At 40.6% G+C, this 22,021-nt stretch overlaps 1 protein-coding gene across 7 annotated transcripts in view; it reads right to left on the bottom strand.

The window, feature by feature from the left end:
- Positions 1-22,021, bottom strand: part of SLC26A8 (solute carrier family 26 member 8) — a 90,935-nt gene that overhangs the window by 13,602 nt on the left and 55,312 nt on the right. For 5 of the 7 annotated variants that reach the window (XM_049890544.1, XM_049890522.1, XM_049890563.1 and 2 more), the window contains 6 exons: positions 19,752-19,865; positions 6,133-6,228; positions 1,657-1,763; positions 1,505-1,574; positions 615-707; positions 361-504 (listed from right to left, as the gene is read on the bottom strand). In XM_049890544.1, coding sequence (XP_049746501.1) covers positions 361-504; positions 615-707; positions 1,505-1,574; positions 1,657-1,763; positions 6,133-6,228; positions 19,752-19,865 — 624 coding nt within the window. Of the gene's footprint in view, positions 1-360; positions 505-614; positions 708-1,504; positions 1,575-1,656; positions 1,764-6,132; positions 6,229-13,804; positions 13,883-19,751; positions 19,866-22,021 lie in introns of all 7 variants that reach the window. The other 2 variants (XM_049890580.1, XM_049890533.1) reach the window with 2 other exon arrangements.

Raw genomic sequence — 22,021 nt, forward strand, 5'->3', positions numbered from 1 at the left:
TCTTAAAGTCATTTCTTTTCAGAAATCTAAAGCTGGTCAGGTAAAAGCCAGGGAAATAGGTTCAACCAGGGAATTACCGACAATCTGAAAAGGCAAACAGTGCTCTCTGCACTCAGATAAGTCACTTGCCATTAAACAGGAAATCAAAGATTCAGAACAGCTCCTCCTACCTACTTTCGGGTCAAAACCTGGACCTCAAAGGTGAGCCTGTGTCTTTAGTTCTGAGTAGAAATCTTTGATTTCCAGTTCTCCGTGGTCCATCTAAAAGTCAAAATCCTTCAGGGGTTTTGAATTTTGTTTTTAGAACCTGTTAGCGCACTGTATAAAACATGAGAAAAATTCAGAAAAGGAGTTTCTAACCCTGGGTGGTGGCTCCGGTTCATCACAGTTGCAGTAACACCTACAACCCCTTTCAGCCTCTCGGCTGGTATGACCACTATGAGCGCAGCGAGTGAACAGGCCAAAAACTTCTTCTTCTTTGAGACGCACCCTTATCATATCAATCTGGAAGATATAAGAGGGATCGCACACTGAGAGTGAGTGACGGAAAAGAAGGCAAAAGGGCGGGGTGGGGGTACAGGGCAGGCAGGGAAAGAGAGGAAGAAGGCGGCTACTTCATTTAACAGCCTGCGTTTCAGTTGGTAAACATTCACAAACGTAATGGAGTTGCAGCACTGGAAGATTTTCACCCCAGGGATGTTCGTAATCTGCAAGATAAAACGTTAAGTTTAGGGAAATTTCTCAGCTGTTTCATAGACTAAGAATAAACACTGTTTAGGCCCAAATATCCATCTACAGATGAATGGATAAACAAAACGTGTTCTACCCATACAATGGAATATTACTCAGCCATAAAGAGGAATGAAGTTCTGACACATGAGGCCTCAAAACATCGTGCTGAGTGAAATAAGTCAGGCACAGAAGGACAAGTATTGTCCAATCTCACTTATATGAGGTGTCTAGAACAAGCAAATTTATAGAGACAGAAAGCAGAAGAGAGGTTACCAGGGGCAGGAGGAAGGTGGAAGTGGAGTTACTGCTTAATGGGTACAGAGTTTCTGTTTAGGGTGATGGAAAAGTTTTAGAAATAAATAGTGGTGATGGTTGCAAAAAATTAAAAAAAAAAAATCTCTTTAGCACCTCTTGGAGTATCTATATTCTTCTTGGTTAGAGGCAAGAATTAGAAAATCCGTCCTTCCCACTTCCACCCCCTGCTTTTCCTGCTTTCTTCTTTTCCCCTCCATTTCCTTACTCCTTTCTTTTTCTTGGTAATCCTCTCCCTAAAATACATTTTTAAATAACCTTTAACTGGCTGGCTGTAGTACTATAAAGATTTGCCTACTTTAGTGCTTGTCCTAGCCTTGTACATCCCTTTCCCCTCCTTCCTTAATGGGTGTCTATAGTGCAGCAAACAACAGTGAAGACATTCTATGGAAACACTAAGCATCAGGCCTCGCCAAGCTCATCCCTTGGGCACAGGAGTGGTGCTGATTTGGATTCTTACCTCCCGATAGTCACTGATGCTCCTGTAAATGTTCGTGTTCGGGATCTGGCCCAGGAGGTAAATCTTAGCTCTGAAAGGAGATGACACTCGCCATTAGGTCATAACGATCTTGCCTTATGATGCCTCACCTCCTATTCCCTGAGATGAAGTACCTGTGTGACCTAACTGCGATGATGAAGAAGGCAAAAGCTACTGAAACAAGTAGTCCGAAGTCCAGTCCCAGAAAAATTGCAGATGAGAACGTCACTAACCATATAACCTTATGGAAAAGGGAACAAGGGAAAAGGAAGACCATGAAACAAGCAGAATTCAGAAAATTACCAGTCTTATCTTTCAACTCACCTTTACCCTCTCCCTTCCACACCCAGGATTTGCAGAAAAAAATTACCCAGTCATATGGACTGGTGCCATCACAAACAGGTTCTCAATGGTGCATAGCAATCCTTTTATACAGCCTTGGCCATCTCTCTCTTCCACTCTCACTCTAAATCTCAGTTTCCTCATGTGCAAAATAGGAATAATATCTTCTTCACAGACTTTATTGTGATTAGAAATATCATTTGTAAAGCAACCCATAAAACACAACACTCATAAAATGGTAGCTGCTATTTGAGATCTGTAATTGTTGGTTTAATTGTTGTTAGCTACCATTCAGTCACCCCTGACTCATGGCAACCCCATGCGTAGGGAACAAAATGCGGCCCAGACCTATGCTGTGGTGCAGCTTGGACTGTTGTGATCCATAGAGTTTTCATTGGCTGATTTTTGGAAGTAGATTTTCAGCCTTTTCTTCCTACTCCATCTTAGTCTGGAAGCTCCACTGAAACCTGTTCAGCATCATAGCAACACACAAGCTTCCACTGACAGACGGGTGGTGGGTGCTCATGAGACGCATTGGCTGGGAATCGAACCCGGGTCTCCCCATGGACGGTAAAAATTCTATCACTGAACCAGCATTGCCCTCCAAGACCTATAATAGTTACTGCAAATCTTTAACATCCTTTACAAGTGCCCATCCTACCACCTTCTCCATCATTCTCAGCAGTTGACTTTACCTTCATCTTTACAGAGAAAATAGGCTGGAACTACCTTAAATATCTCTACATTCCACTTCTCAGCCTTTGCACTCAACTTTCTCTCATTCTCTCCAGTCCTATTGGAAGTATTATCCCTCCTCCTAGAACTACAATCTCTACCTGTGCTCTGGACCACATTCCCTCTTAGCTCCTCAGGCACTTGGCTCCAAAAATCACTCCCTCTCCTATTTCTCTGCCTCTACTTAGGCTATCTCCTCTCATTATATTACATCCTCCATCTTTTATTTCTTGTTGTTTTTCCTTTTTGTCCTCTGGTTTTGTGCTCCAATGGAAAGAAGGGTGCTTCATTAGTCATTCCCCCTGGAAACACACCTCCTTCTCTTGTTAGAATTTGGGTCTCTCTGTTCTGATAGGGATCACAACAGAGGGTCCTGGACAGAGTTGGAGAAAAATGCAGGACAAAATTCTAACTCACAGGGAAAGACCAGACTTACTGGCCTGACAGAGACTGGAGAAGCCCCTAGAGTACGGCCCCAAGGCACCCTTTTCGCTCAGTAATGAAGTCGCTCTCAAGTTCACCCTTCAGCCAAAGATTATATAGGCCCACAAAACAAAACAAGACTAAAGGCACATACCTGCCCAGGGGCAAGGACTAGAAAGTAGGAGGGTACAGGAAAGTTGGTAATAGGGAGCCCGAGGTCGAGAAGGGAGAGTGTTGACATCTCTTAAAACAACACTTGTACTAACTATTTACTGAGAAATTAGTTTGTTCTATAAACCTTTATCTAATGTACAATAGAAAAAAAAAAAAAAGACACAAAAAAAGAAAAAGACTTTTGGTCTCCTATCCTGGAATGGAAACCCTGGTGGCACACTGATGAAGGGTTAGGCTGCTAACCAAAAGGTCGGCAGTTCGAATTCACCAGGCTCTCCTTCGAAATCCTATGGGGTAGTTCTATTCTGTCCTATAGGGTCACTATGAGTCAGAATTGACTCAGTAGCAATAGGTTTGGTTTTTGGTTTTGGATCCTGGAATGTATTTATTAGCTAGATCAACTACCATTCACATAAGCAATGGATGACAAACCCTTTTTATTAGATTGGTATGTAAGCATAGCCACTAAGTAGTCCCTGGGTAGTGTAAATGGATAAGGTCCTCAACTGCTAACAAAAAGGTTGGAGGTTCAAACCTGCCCAGAGGTGCCTTGGAAGAAAGGCCTGGTGACTGACTTCTAAAAAATCAGCCATTGAAAACCCTATGGAGCACATCTACTCTGACACACATAGGGTTGCCATGAGTTGGAATCGACTTGATTGCAGCTGGTTTGGTTTTTTGGTAGCCACTTAATGGATGTTGTTGTTGTTGAACGTAGAGTAGAAAGGGAATAGAAGAAATGATGAAGTAAAATGCTGAACAGAAGATTTAAAGGGCGGCTCAGAAGTAAAGTATTATAATGACACATGCAAAGATCTGGAAATAAAGAACCAAAAGGGAAGAACATGCTTGGCATTTCACAAGCTGAAAGAAATGAAGAAAAAATTCAAGCCTCAAGTTGCAATACTGGAGAATTCTATGGTGCAAAATACTGAACGGCATAGGAAGCATCAAAAGAAGATGGAGGAAATACACAGAGTCACTCTACCAAAAAGAATTAGTTGATGTTTGACCATTTCAGGAGGTAGCATATGATCGAGAATCAATGGCATTGAAGGAAGAAGTCCAAGCTGCACTGAAGGCACTGGTGAAAAAAAAAGACTCCTGGAATTGGCAGAATACCAACTGAGATGTTTCAACAAAAGGATGCAGCCCTGGTGGTGTCCGCTTGTCTATGTCAAGAAATATGAAAGACAGCTACCTGGCCAACTGACTGGAAGAGATCCGTATTTGTGCTCATTCCAAAGAAAGGTGAATCAATAGAATGCAAAAATTATCAATTAATATCACACACAAGTAAAATTTTGCTGAGGATAACTCAAAAGTGGTTTCACCAGTACATTGACAGGGAATTGCCAGAAATTCAAGCCAGATTCAGAAGTGGATGTGGAACAAGGGATATCGTTTCTGTCAGGTGGCTCTTGGCTGAAAGCAGAGAAGACAGAAAAATGTTTACCTGTGTTTTATTGACTATGCAAAAGCATTCGACTGTATGGATCATAACAAATTACAGATAACATTGTGAACAATGGGAATTCCAGAACACTTACTTGTGCTCATGAGGAACGGGGGGTAATCATTCAAATGGAACAAGGGGATACTGTATGGTTTAAAATCAACAAAGGTGTGTGTCAGGGTTGTATCCTTTCACCATACTTATTCAATCTGTATGCTGAGCAAATGATCTGAGAAGCTGGACTATATGAAGAACGTGGCATCAGGATTGGAGGAAGACTCATTAATGACCTGCGACATGCAGATGGCATAACCTTGCTCGCTGAAAGCGAAGAGGACTTGAAGCACTTACAGATGAAGGTCAAACATTACAGCCTTCAGTATGGATGACATCTCAACATAAAGAAAACAGAAATCCTTACAACCGGACCGATAAGCAACATTATGATAAATGGAGAAAATATTGAAGTTGTCAAGGATTTCATTTTACTTGGATCCACAATCAGTGCCCATGGAAGCAGCAGTCAAGAAATCAAACGACATATTATGTTGGGTAAATCTGCTGGAAAACACCTCGTTAAATTATTCAAAAGAAAAGGTGTCACTTTGAGGACTAAGGTACACCTGACCCAAGCCATTTTCAAATACCTGACCCAAGATATTTTCAGTAACATCATATGCATGCAAAAGCTGGACAACGAATAAAGAAGACTGAAGAATTGATGTCTTTGAATTATGGTGTTGGGGAAGAATACTGAAAATGTTATGGACTGCCAGAAGAATGAACAAATCTTTCTCGGAAGAAGTACAACCAGGATGCTCTTTAGAATTCTGCGAGGGTGGTGAGACTGTCTCACATATTTTGGATATATTATCAGGAGTGACCAGTCCCTGGAGAAGGCTTTCATGCTTGGTAAGGTAGAGGGTCGACAAAAAAGAGGAAGACCCTCAACAAGATGGACTGACACAGTGGCTGCAACAATGGGATCATTGTGAGGATGGTGAAGGACTGGGCAGTATTTTTTTCTATTGTATGTAGGGTCGCTATGAGTCAGAATCAACTCCACAGCACCCGACAACAACACTTAATTCGTTTAGTTTTGCATAGTTGGAATAAAGTCTCAGTATTTTCATTTGCTAACAGCCTTGACTCTCTCTTTTAAAGCAAAAGTACTAGGCATCCAAGAGTGGCTAGCAATCGTCATGTCCATGACTAATTACTTTTGTTTGTTCTGTTTTCCCTCCCTCTAACCTTCTCTTCTGTCCTTCCCTTTCTCCAGAAAACCAGAAAACTAAACCCATTGCCGTCCAGTTGATTCTGAATCAAAGTGACCCTATAGGACAGAGCAGAACTGCCCCATAGAGTTTCCAAGGAGCACTGGGTGGATTCGAACTGCTGACCCTTTGGTTAGCAGCCGTAGCTCTTAACCACTATGCCACCAGGGTTTCCTTCCCTTCCTCAGCCAGTGCTAAATACTCACACAGTCATACTGGTCCTGCCTCCACAGATGAGGTAGGTTGGAGATGGTTCCAAGGTAGGGAGTGACATTGCTCAGAATAACACCAGCCAGCACAGCCTGTGGGGAAAAGATAAACACTGCTTCATTTTCCGTAGGGGCTAAAACTCCCAAGTCCTCACAAAGGAACCACAGGTTAATCAGGGGAAACGGAACAACCAGAAATGGAAATAAGAGAATGCTGACACATTGTGAAAAATGTAACCAATGTCCCTGAACAATATGCATAGAAATTGTTAAAAAGGGAACCTAATTTGTTGGATAAACTTTCACCAAAAACACATTAAAAAAAAAAAAGTTAGGCTTCCCACCGAGAGATTTTTTCCACTGATATCTCATATTAATATCAAGTCCATATTACAACTCATTGTGCAATCGAGTAAGTATTTTGCACGTTTTTCTCTGCTTTCCTCCACAATTTCTCAAACATGCAAGACAGGGCAAGGCCAAGGCCTGACTGATTTGGCCGGTAAAGATATCGATGAGCCCGTTTTAGATTCAGATAGTTTATTACTTACATAAAAAGTGAAGGGAAGTGTAGCTAAAAGTTATAGTCACTCCGCCCCTTCAGTTTCAGTGTTTATGATGGTTAAGGTTATGTTTCAACTTGGCTAGGCCAGGATTCTCAGTGATTTGGTAGGTATTATGTAATCATCCTCCATTTTGTGATCTGATGTGAGCAGGCAATCAGTTGGAGGGGAAGATCCTTGGGAGTCTGGCCTACATCCAATATATATGGGTGTTCTGGAAGAGCTCGCTCTCTCTCAGCACTGCACTCGACACTCATCATCCTCTGACCCCTGCTTCTTGGAACATGAGCCAGGAGCCTGTGCCTGACCTGCTGATTTTGGGTTTGCCAGGCCCTGCAACCATGTGAGTCAGTAGAAGCCTTCGGCCTGATATCTGACCCACCGATTTGGGATTTGCCAGCCTCCACAATTGTGTGTGCCATTTCCTTGAAATAAATCTCTCTCTATATATTTATCCATCACTCATCTGTCAGTTTTTCATACCGTGGTGGCTTGCATGTTGCTGTGATACTGGAAGCTATGCCACCAGCATTTCAGATACTAACAGGGTCGCCCATGGTGGACAGGCTTCAGTGGAGCTTCCAGACTAAGAGAGACTAGTAAGAAGGACCTAGCAATTTACTTCTAAAAAAACTGGCCAATGGAAAGCTTAGGAATAGTAGCAGAAAACTGTCTGACATACTGCCAGAAGATGAGTCCCTCAGGTTGGAAGGCATTCAAAACACGACTGGGGAAGAGCTGCCTCCTCAAAGTAAAGTCAATCCTAATGATGTGGGTAGAGTCAAGCCTTCAGGAGCTTCATTTGTTGATGTGGCATGACTCAAAATGAGAAGAAACAGCTACGAACATTCATTAATAATCAGAGCATGCAATGTACGAAGTATGAATCTAGGAAAATTGGAAGTCATCAAAAATGAGATGGAACGCATAAAGATCAATATCCTAGGCATTAGTGTGTTGAAATGGACTGGTATGGGACATTTTGAATTGGCTGATCATATGGTCTACTATGCTAGGAACAACAAATTGAAGAGGAATGGTGTTGCATTCATCGTCAAAAAGAACATTTCAAGGTCTATCCTGAAGTACAAGGCTGTCAGTGGCAGGATAATATCCATATGCCTACAAGGAAGACCAGTTAATACAACGATTATTCAAATTTATGCTCCAACCACTAATGCCAAAGGTGAAGAAACTGAAGATTTTTACCAACTTCTGCAGTCTGAAATTGATCAAACATGCAGTCAAGATCTATTGATAATTATTGGTGATTGGAATGGAAAAGTTGGAAACAATGAAGAAGGATTGGTAGTTGGAAAATACAGCCTCTGTGAGAGAAATACAGCTGGAGATTGCATGATAGAATTTTGCAAGAAAATGAGTTACTCATTGCAAACACCTTTTTTCAACATAAATGGCGACTATACATGTGGAGCTCACTGGATGGAACACACAGGAATCAAATTGACTACATCTGTGGAAAGAGAGGTTGGAAAAGCTCAATATCATCAGTGAGAACAAGGTCAGGGGCCAACTGCAGAACAGACCATAAATTGCTCTTTGCAAGTTCAAGCTGAACCTGAAGAAAATTAAAATAGGTCCATGAGAGCCCAAGTATGACCTTAAGTATATTCCACCTGAATTTAGAAACCATTTCAAGCACAGATTTGGTGCACTGGACACTGATGACTGAGGCCAGACGAGCTGAGGAATGACATCAAGGACATCATACATGAAGAAAGTCATTTAAAAAAGACAGGAAAGAAAGAAAAGGCCCAAATGGATGTCAGAAGAGACTCTGAAACTTACTCTTGAACGTAGAGTAGCTAAAGCGATTGGAAGAAATAATGAAATAAAAGAGCTGAACAGAAGATTTAAAGGGTTACTCAAGGAGACAAAGTAAAGAATTATAATGACATGTGCAAAGACCTGGAGTTAGAAAACCAAAAGGGAAGGACATGCTCAACATTTCCGAAGCTGAAAGAACTGAAGAAAAAAATTCAAGCCTCTAATTGCAATATTGAAGGACTCTATGGGACAAAATATTTACCAGTACAGGAAGCATCAAAAGAAGATGGAGGGCATACACAGAGTCATTGTACTAAAAAGAACTGGATGCCATGCTAGAAGTACTCATCTATGCCAAGAAATCTGGAAGACAGCTCCCTGGCCAACCAACTGGAAGAGATCCATATTTATGCCCATTCCAAAGAAAGGTGATCCAACAGAATGTGGAAATTATCAAAACAATATCATTACTATCACATACATATAAAATTTTGCTGAAAGATCATTCAAAAGTGGTTGTACATCTATAGGGAACTGCCCAAAATTCAAGCCAGATTCAGTAGAGGATGTGAAATGAGGGATGGGATATCACTGCTGATGTCAGATGCATCTTGGCTAAAAGCAGGGAGTACAGAAAGCTGTTTACCTGTGTTTTATTTACTATGAAAAGGCATTCGACTGTGTGGATCATAACAAATTATGGATAACACTGTAAAGAATGGGAATTCCAGAACACTTAATTGTGCTCATGAGGAACCTGTACATAGACCAAGAGGCAGTCGTTAGAACAGAACAAGGGGATATTGCATGGTTTAAAGTCCGGAAAGGTGTGCGTCAAGGCTGTATCCTTTCACCATACTTATTCATGCTGAGCAAATGACCTGAGAAGCTGGTCTATATGAAGACCACGGCCTCAGGATTGGAGGAAGACTCATTAATAACCTGCAATATGCAGGTGACACAACTTTGCTTGCTGAAAGTGAAGAGAACTTGAAGCACTTACTGATGAAGATCAAAGACCACAGCCTTCAGTGTGGATTACCCTTCAACATAAAGAAAACAAAAATCCTCACATCTGGACCAATAAGCATCATCACGATAAAGGGGGAAAATATTGAAATTGACAAGGCTTTCATTTTATTTGGATCCACCATCTACACCCATGGAAGCAGCAGTCAAGAAATCAAACGGCATATGCATTGGGCAAATCTGCTGCAAAAGACATTTTTAAATTGTTCAAAAGCAAAGATGTCACTTTGAGGACCAAGGTGTTCCTGGCCCAAGCCATGGCGGTTTCAATCGCCTCATATGCATACTGTCTTAGTTATCTAGTGCTACTATAACAGAAATACCACAAGTGGATGGCTTTAACAAAGAGTTATTTATTTTCTCACAGTCTAATATGCTGTAAGTCCAAATTCAGGGCATCAGCCCCAGGGGAAGGCTTTCTCTCTCTATTGGCTCTGGAGGAAGGTCCTTCTCATCAATTTCCCCTGGACTAGGAGCTTCTCCAAGCAGGAACCCAGGTCCAAAAGACACACTCTACTCTCAGCATTGCTTTCTTGGAGGTATGAGGTCCCCCTGTCTCTCTGCTTGCTTCTCTTTTATATTTCAAAAGAAGCTGACTTAATACAAAGTCTAATCTTGTAAATCTCATCAACATAAACTGCCTCTAATCCCTCTCATTAACATCATGGTGACTAGATTTACAACACATAGGAAAATCGTATCAGATGGCAAAATGGTGGAAATCACACAATACTGGGAATAATGGCCCAGCCAAATTGATATACATATTTTTGGGGGACAGGATTCAATCCATGACACATACAAAAGCTGGACAATGAACAATAAGGAAGTCCAAAGAAGAACTGATGCCTTTGAATTACAGTGTTGGCGAAGAGTATTGACTATACCATGGACTGCCAAAAGAAAGAACAAATTTGTCTTAGAAGTACAGCCAGAATGCTCCTTAGAATCTAGGGTGGCAAGACTTTGTCTCATGTACTTTGGACATGTTATCAGGAGGGATCAGTCCCTGGAGAAGGACGTCACACTTGGTAAAGCAGAGGGTCAGTGAAAAAGAAGGCCCTCAGTGAGATGGATTGGCACAGTGGCTGCAACGATGGGCTCAAGCATAGCAATAATTGTGAGGATGGTGCATGACTGGGCAGTGTTTCATTCTGTTGTACACAGGGTCGCTGTAAGTCAGAACCAACTCTATGGCACCTAGCAAGAATAACAGTATATATACACTTCACTGGTTTTGCTCCTCTAGAGAACTCAGCCTAAGATGGTGTTGTTCTTTCTGGTGTGTGGGACAACCCATGGGGAGCTGGTATCTTTGGCTAACCATCTTGTGTTTGGCTAGTTGGTCTTGCCTGGTCTTGTGTGCCTGACATATCTACATTACCTACATAGAAACCCACATAGAATAGTCTAAATGATGAATGGTCTGGATAACAAATTAAGGCAACTTCCACTCACAGAAAATAAAAGTTTCAATTAGGCTTTTATTCAGATTCAATCATGATATACTATAATTATTTCAACATCAAGATGCCTTTTTTTTTGCTCATGAAATTAAATTACCTAATTTAAAAACACTGATAACACTCCATGTACATGGTTGTTGAATATAAAAGGGTACCTACCAACCTTTTCTCATACTCATAGCAACTCTATAGGACAGAGTAGAACTGCCCCATAGAGTTTCCAAGGAGCGCCTGGCGGATTCGAACTGCCGACCCTTTGGTTAGCAGCCGTAGCACTTAACTACTGCGCCACCAGGGTTCTTTTGGAAAATAATTTGGTGATATATTAAGAAGTGCTGGTATGCTTTCACATGCAAATTTTGTTTTACTTTTAGAAATCTATCCTAAATATAGAAAAAAGGTAAATGTACAAAACGATTCATTGTCATGTTATTTATAACACCAAGAATGCAGAGAACCTAGCTTTCTAACAATAAGGAAATGATTAAATAAGTTACAGTATGGAGTATCATGCTATATATTAAGTGAAAAGATATCACTATGCCAATTGGCATCCATTCACAGAAAATAATATTGGTTGGATATATGCCAAAATGTTAATAGTGGTTTATTTGTGATTGTAGATTAATTTTATTTTTTATCTATTATGAATTCCCCAAAGTTTTGAAAATGACCATTTCTACTTTTATAATGGAAAAAAAGTTTCTTAAATATGAGAAAATGAAGACCTATACTCATAAAGACATAAAAATCATCAGGGCCTCAAAGTAGAACCTAATCTATCTTAAGAAAAATTTTCTTGTGCTCATGAAGTGCCTGAATTGGCTTAATATTTATCTGCCTTTTCCTAGCCTTCCTCTCCCCCACATTCTCTGCCTGGGAATTAGAACTGATCCTACCACCAGGAATGGCTGAGTTGAAGCTGACTCTGGTCTTCTCAGGGTACTTAGTAACCAATTTGACTCAACAGGTCAGCAGAAGAGGGAAAGTGCAAAAATAAAGTCAGCAGAAATGACCTCTTTTCCACCATACCATCTTCCTTCCAGTGAAGAAACTCCAAACTTTTTGCAGTTTGCAGGGAGATATGGTGGAAAGGAAAAGGAACTCAACTTCGTAGGGTTTTTGAAAGGTTTTTGGCTTGAGGCAGGGAATATGAAGAGGAAGCAAACCTTCTCATAAAACAATATACTAATTAAAACTTACCTTTCTGAATATTAAGGTAAAATATGCTTATTATATAATGAAGAATTAAACTTATACACAATTCCTATTATCTAAGAGACATCCATTGTTAACATTTTGGTCTGTTCTCTCTATACTTTTCACATACAATTGGAATAATAGTAAGTATACTATTTTACATCATGTTTTATAAAATCTGTATTGGTCCCCTTGCTAGCTGAGATCCTAGCCTGGCTGCTCCACCAATGGACTCCAACCAGGATTTTGTAAGAAGTCTTTCAAGGAAGGGAGAAGTCAGCCATTGTTTAATACTCCTAGAATCCCACTGCTATAGTAATTCATATATCCCACTGATCAATTGTGTTTACATCTTCTTATCCAGAAACACGCTAACTAGATGTAAAAATAATGTGGTTAGCTAAAAGCAAGGGCTGTTTTTAAAAGTCCCAACATGTTTAAAATAAAGGAGTGCTAACTACTTTTACCACTACCTTTCAGTGAATTCTGACATTTTATATTTGTTTGGGATTTATTTATTCTGCTTCTAGCTGTAAAGAAAAAAGTATCACTGTTTAAAGTAAATTAGTGAGTGGCCCTCCTAACGCCAATAGTTATAGTACCAAATGTGCTGTATAAATTAAGTTTTAGAGATGACTTCTGCTGAGAATCAGGGGATAGCCACTGATAACCACAAGCTTACTCCCACCCTCCTTGCATAGATTCCAAGGAGGAACTCCAAGGTCCCAGAATCCCAAGAGGAGAAGACAGCAGCGGCCTTGAGATGGACCTGAGCTACTGAAACCTGATATTCACCAGGTGGGTGCTTTCAAAGAGATGGCCAACATTCACAACCACTCTAGCTTAAGGACTTCTATTTCTGTGTGTAACCAAACTGCTACATCAGGAAAGAAACCTCCCACCTCCCTTCTTGTCGTCGTTGTCAGTTGCCTTCGTACTATCTAAAAACGGCTATAAGGGCACATTAAGGAAATTAAAAAGGAAATGATGGTCACACAGCATTGATCTATATTATAATTTAAAACAAACTGGTTACAGCCAGTAGTGAATGTACCTCGCATGGCTAAGTGCAAGGCGATCAGTCTTCCACCAAGGGAAGAAATGGCACATTCATATATAGAGGTATGAGTTAAACACAGAGTTAAAACTCAACTTTCAGACCCTACGTTCTAGTCTTGTGAACTAACCAGAGGCAGTGTGGGGGCAAAAGAGGGATTAAGTCCCCGTGAACAAAGAACAAGGCCTTCTGGAAACAGTTTAGGAAAACAGATGGCATGAATGCACAGTCAGCTTCCAAGGCTGTGGTGGAACTGGGGGTTCTGTCATCTGAAGTCTAGTCTGTCATTTTAAACTGAATCCTTATGCAGTAGCTTATAATAAAAAGATGACTAATGAGAATAATAACAAGAATAATTAACATGTCTCCAGCACTTACTGTAAACCCAACAATGTTCTAAATGCTTAATACATATTAGCTATTTAATTCCCATGACTGTGTGGCAGATAATATGACTTTAAAGGAAAGGTACAGAGATAGACTGGAGCAACCACTGAGGGCAAGCTGAATGTAAGTCTCCTCAGAGATGCCCCACCAAGATGCAATCCGGGGATTTGGCCACTTACATTTGGCAGTTGGTAGAAAAAGTGTCCCACCTTCACCATCAGCAGCAGCATCACACCTGCGCCTACCAGAGATGCAAACTGAGGAGACAGAGCCGGTTGGAGAGAGACCATCAGGAACATATTGGTCCCTGTCTGCAACTGAGGCCTTCTGCTTGGTGAGAAGCATGTAATTTTTTTTTTTTAAAGGAGTTCGGTGTAACCATTCAGCATAAATACATCTTTGCGGAACTGATATTTTCAGGTTTTATCAAAGTGCTAAACATATACTAGGCACTCAGTAAATACTTGTTGAATGAATGCATGAATACTCTACGAAACGTTCCAAATTGTCCTGGGTATTTGAACCTGTATTGCCACAGTTCTACGGATCTGAAATCTCCTAAAATCATGCTTGCATTTCCTTCTAACTTTAACCCCCCCTTGCACAATTTATAAGGAGCCCTGGTTGCGCAGTGGTTAAGCCCTTGACTGCTAACCAAAAGGTTGATAGTTAGTTCAAACCCACCAGCCACTCCATAGGAGAAAGATGTGGTGGTCTGCTTCCGTAAAGATTTATAGCCTTGGAAACCCTATGGGGCAGTTTTACTCTTTTTTTTTTTTTATAGGGTTGCTATGACTTGGAATCGTCTTGATGGCAACAAGCTTGCACAATTTATAAGATCCCTAATAGACTTCTCACTGACAGCCCTAAAATCCCAATCATTGCATTTGCCTGTATGAGTATCTCACCCCTCACTTTCCTGCTTGGAGCTTGGATGGGTTCCCATCTAACAGGTTAAAAATACAATGATAATCGCTTCCCATTTTCCTACTTCACTGTCTTTCTGTTTCATTGGCATTAAAAACATTTACAAACATGAGTCAAGGCTCATGTAGGGTAGACTACTCTGGGCTCAGTGTTACTTGGTAAGCAGTGACTCTGACTTGGCAAATAAAGGTGGAAAGCTAAGAAACATGGTTCCCTTTATAATCTCAAGACTCTCTGGACATGGTTTTGAACTCATTATACCCTCTATTAGTTAAATTTCTTTTTTTTTAATTTAGCCCCTAGTTATAAAAATAATACAAATATGTAAAAATAATATATAGCAGCGTCATTTTCCATTGTGATGGGTGGTGGTGGTGGTAGTGTGTGAAACCATAACCACAAATCAAAACAATGGCATATACAAGCAAGAAATGAGGGACTTCCTTGAATCAAATGCATTAAATGTCTACACAGCAGTGATTCTTGGATTTTTCGCTTTTTTTTTATTTCCAATATAAGAAATAATCTTCCTACTGGGCTCACTATCACCGCTTATTGCTATTTGCCATGTAATTGCATCACTGAAAAGATTAGCAATGCAATCAGTGTTCTACTTCCTTCTTTCCCCCTTCCTAGCTGACTCATGGCTAAAGTGAGCGGCCAAATATGAAAAACCTGAGCCATGTGAGAGTAGTGTAGGAAGAAAGATTCTGGGAAAACAGTCACTATAAGTGAAACTCAGAAACCTCTAATGGCAAACATTTCATACACTGTGGAGCTGAAACATGTAAGTGAACCCCTAACACCTCAGCCTGTTGCTGGATCTAATTTATAGCTCAAGCTTTAGGTGCTCTTTGTTGGCACTGGAGTAAAACATTACTTTGATTAGCCCAGGAAAATATATCAGGTCTTAGCTTTCCTGCCATCTCTTTTCTCCAGAAACCTTCTGATTTTTTTTTTAATCATTTTTTTATTGTTGTTGAGAATATACACAGCAAAACATACACCAGTGAAATTTGCTGACTTTTTTAAAAAGGAAAACAAAGACATGCAGAAGCCGAAATAAGCTATATAAAACCTAAACTAAAATGAGTATAAGCTAGACACTGAATCTCATAAAACTTGCTTCTCAGAGAGAGTAGGGAGGCTTGCCAATAATGCTGCGTCCCCTCACCAGCACCCTCAAAGGCACGGGCTTTGGAATCAGAGGTCCAGCCTTGGTGGCATCATGCCTTAGGAGGATGCTTGATGGCTCTCTGAGTCTCAGGTTTGGTGCCAGATCAGGTCTAAAGACAACAAGCGCTTTGCTTTTCTGCTGATTTCTCCATCACTTTTTCCAGGCTGTCTTGACTCAGCCTACTCCCTAGGGATTCAAAGTGATTTAAGAATGAGCAGAGAATCCCCAAAGCCATAGCCACTATCAACATGCAAACCCTCAACCAACAATTGCTCCATAATCAATGGCTGGAAGGAAGTAAGACAGTAGGCCACTGAGCACCTGGCCTGGGACTAGGAACTTGGGGTAGGAGATAGGATTTTTGAACATCTCTTAAATGACAGGCACTGTGATAGACACTACTATCATCTAATTTAATTGTCACATCTGAAAGGTTGGCTTTATCCCCATTTTACAGATGAGGACTAGAGCCTCAGGGAGCAAAAGAAACTTGCCCAAGGTCAGATATAGAGGAAGCAAAGAGCCGGGTTTCAACATCCTGATAGTCTAACTCTAAAATTCATGCTCTTTTCATTGCCCTGTCTGCTTCCTCTAAAAAGAACACAAAATGTTTATGTCTTTTATCATGACTCACTTTTTCAAAGCAATTTTGGAAGCCTGGGAAAGAAAAGAATCCAATCTTGGAGAACAGGAAAGCACAGGGGTCAGAAATGGGTGCTCAGGAAGGTGAAGAAGGGGAGGCTCCAACTGGCTACAGGCCTAGGGTTCTTTATGTCTCCTCTGCCAGGACCAGATCTGCCAACTCCTTGGTCAGCACCATGGCAGGAAGAGCCTGTATGTTTAGCTGCAAGCAGTGGACAGAGTGAGTTTTAGACAAGGAGGAATTAAAGAGAAATCCAGCCACATACACAGTTTGTATTTATATTAGATGAAAAATAAAAATAAAGCAGCTCTAAGTGGAAGGTTCTGAGATGTTCTGAGAGGTTCCAAGCCAGCCCTTTAGATTCTCTTTGAAGAAGTGGGGAAGTTCTCAGGCAAACTGAAGCAAAAGCCCCAGAGAGAAAGGGTGGAGAGAATACCCCGGTGCTATGGGATGAAGAAGTGTAAGTACAGGCTGAAGGAGCTTCAGAGGCCTTTTCTGGTCCAGATCAGAAACTCACAGAGTGGAGGCTGGGAGCCCGCAATGTGTTGAACCAGGGGCCTGGCAGCATTCTCTGCTTGAGCAGCGATTTCCACTGGACACATTAAAGTCTCTGGGAAGGGCTTACCAGCATCCCTAAAGACATGCCTCTTATGGAGGGTCACTGCACTGCAGTTAGAGATGCACTGAAATGTGCAAAGACCAGGAGTTAGGAAACCAAAAGGGAAAAACATGCCCCGTATTTCTCAAGCTGAAAGAACTGAAGAAAAAATTCAAGCCTCTAGTTGTAATATTGAAGGATTCTATGGGCAAAATATTGAATTATACAGGAAGCAACAAAAGAAGATGGAAGGAATACACAGAGTCACTCTACCAAAAAGAATTGGCCGATGTTCCACCATTTCAGGAAATAGTATATGACCAAGAACTGATGGTACTGAAGGAAGAAGTCCAAGCTGCACTAAAGGCACTGGCAAAATAAAAGGCTCCTGGAATTGATGGACTACCAATTGAGGTGTTTCAACAAATGAATGCAATGCTGGAGGTGATCACTCGTCTATGCCAAGAAATCTGGAAGACAGCTACTTGGTCAAACAGCTGGAAGAGATTCATATTTGTGCCCGTTCTAAAGAAAGGTGATCCAACACAATGTGGAAATTATCAAACAATAGCAATAAATATCACACACAAGTAAAATTTTTCAGAAGATAATTGAAAAGCAGTTCCAGCAGTACATTGACAGGCAACTGCCCGAAATTCAAGGCAATTCAGAAGAGGACATGGAACAAGGGATATCATTGGTGATGTCAGATGGATCTTGGCTGAAAGCAGAGAATACAGAAAAATGCTTACCTGTGTCTTATTGACTATGCAAAGGCATTCAACTGTTGGATCATAAGAAATTATGGATAACACTGGGAAGAATGGGAATTCCAGGACACTTAATTGTGCCCATGAGGAACCTGTAGATAGACAAAGAGGCAGTCGTTTGAACAGAACAAGGGCATACTACATGGTTTAAAACCAGGAAAGGTGTGTCAGGGTTGTACTCTTTTTATGATACTTATTCAATCTGTATACTGAGCAAATAATCCAAGAAACTGGACTACATGAACTTCCTCCATCAGGACTGAAGGAAGACTAGTTAATAACTTGCAACATGCAGATGACACAACCTTGCTTGCTGAATGCTAACAGGACGTGAAGCACTTACCAGTGCTCAGCCTTTAGTATGGATTTATCTCAACATAAAGAAAAGAAAAATTCTCACAACTGGACCAAAAAACAACATCATGGTAAAAGGAGACAATATTGAAGTTGGCAAGGCTTTCATTTTACTTGGATCCACAATCAATGCCCATGGAAGCAGCAGTCAAGAAATCAAACAACATATTGCATTGGGAAAATCTCCTGCAAAAGACCTCCCTGTTGAAAAGCAAAGAGGTCACCTTGAAGACTAAGATGCGCCTGAGCAAAGCCATAGCACTTTCAGTCACCTCATATGCATGAGAAAGCTGGATAACGAATAAGGAAGACTGAAGAAGAACTGATGCCTTTTTGAATTACGGTGTTGGCAAAGAATATTGAATATACCATGAACTGCCAGAATAAAAAATAACTCTGTCTTGGAAGAAGTACAGCCAGAATGCTCCTTAGAAGTGACGATGGCAGGGCTTTGTCTCAAGTACTCTGGACATGTTATCAGAAGGGACCAATTCCTGAAGAAAGACATCATACTTGGTAAAGTAGAGGGTCAGCAAAAGAGAGGGAGACCCTCAACAAGATGGACTGACACAGTGGCTGCAATGATGGGCTTGAGCATAGCAATAATTGTGAGGATGGCACAGGACCGGGCAGTGTTTTGTTCTGTCATACATAGAGTTGCCATGAGTCACAGCTGACTGAAAGGCCCCTAAAAACAATCTTCTTTCTGACTTTTTTTAGCTTTCACCTTACTTTGCACATGGACTGTGATACTTTATCTTTCTGCCTCAAAATTTAGTGTCCATTCTTCTGACATATCAGTTTCTGGCCATAGCTATATCTTCTTCCTCTGCTTCTGTGGCATAAGCTTGGCTTTGACCTCTGCCACTGCATCCCTGTCTTCTGAACCCTGACCTATTCCCTGGGCTTACTCCAGATCCAATTCTGAAAGCTCCTTAACATTTAACATGCTACATAGCTGAGATGGGACACTTCTCATAAATCTGCTCAGTTCAAAACTCATGCACATTGGCCTTGTGAAATCTCACGCCTGTACTTAGACAAGAGTTTGCCTTTAGAGCTTTCTCTACTATCATTCTCTTTTCTCCCCAAATATTTTTCTTACTGATTCAGAGTACCTAGAAAGAGACTGACCTGATAATTTTCTTTATATAAAGGCAGAATAGTCCCTAGGCTTACCTAGACAAAGGCTTTATTCCCCATCATGAAAGCCCCTTGCCATGTCCTTTGAGGAAGCCAGGAATGTTCTTAGTTCTGCTGCCAGAATGGGGAGAGTTGTACTATTGCTTTCCCAGGCTAAAACTGAGAATGCATCTCCCCATAGAAAAAGTGTTAATAGATGATGATTAGCTTACTTGAAACCTTGTTAGTCTTCACATATATTAATATAGAAAATGGGTTTTTATGGGCTATATAATAATCTCTCACATACAATATATCTATAGAAAATAACTTTCAAGTTTCACATTGACATAAACTTTTAAGACAAAATCTGACAAAAATTAAGGCAAGCATGTAATCCAAATTCTTCCAAAAGGTCTTCCCCAACAAGCATAACAAAACTGCAACAAGATTAAACCCATGTAATGCCCTTCTATGCATACACATATGAATAGAAAAAAATATGTATTAGAGATTAAATTCTATTTCAACACACCTGTTGTCTTCCTCCAGATTTATCCTGGATAACAGTCCTGGCAATAGCAGCAGTAAACACACAACATCTGAAAAATGAACTGATGACATTGCAAAGGCCAATGGCTATTAAATCCTGTAAAGCAACAGCATACAATTTAGGCTCATTTTTTGTTGAAGAAGGCTGATTTGATTTTGAAATAAAGGTGCACCATTTATTTCTTGCACAGTATTCTTAAAAAAAAAAATTCCTAGAAAGAATAAAAGGATGGCAAATTTGATTTTCTAGATTCCGAAGTTGAATCTTCATTTTACCTAGTGATCGTAAGGAGGGAACTTCATCAAGGTGAGAAAATGAGGCTCTTGCCTTTTTATTCTCTTTTACATGATCACCAGGACTTAGAATGACAAGGAGAAGTACAGTACTATTTTCTCTTCTATACTATTTTAAGTCAAACTCAGACATATTCTGCTTCCATGTTTTCCTGTTGCATTCTAGGGAAAGGGGCAAACTAGGAGTTGTTGGAGAGTGCCCTTAAAAAAAAAAATGCAAAAAGTAATTCTAGGAGGCCAATTTAATTGTCTCCCACGTGTCTGTCAGTTTGTCGTACTGTGGGGGCTTGTGTGTTGCTGTGATGCTGGAAGCTATGCCACTGGTATTCAGATACCAGCAGGGTCACCCATGGAGGACAGGTTTCAGCTGAGCTTCCAGACTAAGACAGACCAGGAAGAAGGACCTGGTAGTCTACTTCTGAAAAGCATTAGCCAGTGAAAACCTTATGAATAGCAGTGGAACACTGTCTGATATAGTCCTGGAAGATGAGCCCCCTGAGGTTGGAAGGCACTCAAAAGATAACTGGGGAAGAGCTGCCTCCTCAAAGTAGAGTCGACCTTAATGACGTGGATGGAGTAAAGCTTTCGGGACCTTCATTAGCTGATGTGGCACGACACAATGAGAAGAAACAGCTTCAAACATCCATTAATCATAGGAACCTGGAATGTACAAAGTATGAATCTAGGAAAATTGGAAATTGTCAAAAATGAAATGGAATGCATAAACATCGATATCCTAGGCATTAGTGAGCTGAAATGGACTGGTATTGGCCATTTTGAATCAGACAATCATATAGTCTACTATGCTAGGGATGACAACTTGAAGAGGAATGGTGTTGCATTAATCGTCAAAAAGAACGTTTCAAAATCTATCCTGAAGTACAACGCTGTCAGTGATAGGATAATATCCATATGCCTACAAGGAAGACCAGTTAATATGACTATTATTCAAATTTACACACCAACCACTAGGGCCAAAGTTGAAGAAATAGAAGATTTTCATCAGCTGCTGCAGTCTGAAATTGATTGAACATGCAATCAAGATGCATTGATAATTACTGGCAATTGGAATGCAAAAGTTGGAAACAAAAAAGAAGGATACGTAGTTGGAAAATATGGCTTTGGTGATAGAAACAGTGCTGGGGATTGAATGATAGAATTTTGCAAGACCAATGACTTCGTTGAAATACCTTCTTTCACCAACATAAGTGGCAACTGTACACACGGACCTTGCCAGATGGAATGCACAGACATCAAATCGACTACATCTGTGGAAAGAGATGATGGAAAAGCTCAATATCATCAGTCAGAACAAGGCCAGGGGCCGACTGTGGAACAGACCATCAATTGCTCATATGCAAGTTCAAGCTGAAACTGAAGAAAATCAGAGCAAGTCCACGAGAGCCAAAATATGACCTTGAGTATATCCCACCTGAATTTAGAGACCATCTCAAGAATAGATTTGATGCATTGAACGCTAGTGACTGAAGACCAGACGAATTGTGGAATGACATCAAAGATATCATCCATGAAGAAAGCAAGAGATCACTGAAAAGACAGCAAAGAAAGAAAAGACCAAGATGGATGTCAGAGGAGACTCTGAAACTTGCTCTTGAGCGTTGAGCAGCTAAAGCAAAAGGAAGAATTGATGAAGTAAAAGAACCGAACAGAAGATTTCAAAGGGTCTCTCGAGAAGACAAAGTAAAGTATTATAATGACATGTGCAAAGAGCTGGAGATGGAAAATGAAAAAGGAAGAACACGCTCAGCGTTTCTCAAGCTGAAAGAACTGAAGAAAAAATTCAAGCCTCGAGTTGCAATAGTGAAGGATTCCATGGGGAAAATATTAAACGACGCAGGAAGCATCAAAAGAAGATGGAAGGAATACACTGAGTCATTATACCAAAAAGAATTAGTTGATATTCAACAATTTCAAGAGGTGGCATATGATCAGGAACTG

Source organism: Elephas maximus, chromosome 1 (assembly GCF_024166365.1).
Source record: "Elephas maximus indicus isolate mEleMax1 chromosome 1, mEleMax1 primary haplotype, whole genome shotgun sequence".
NCBI lineage: Eukaryota > Metazoa > Chordata > Mammalia > Proboscidea > Elephantidae > Elephas > Elephas maximus.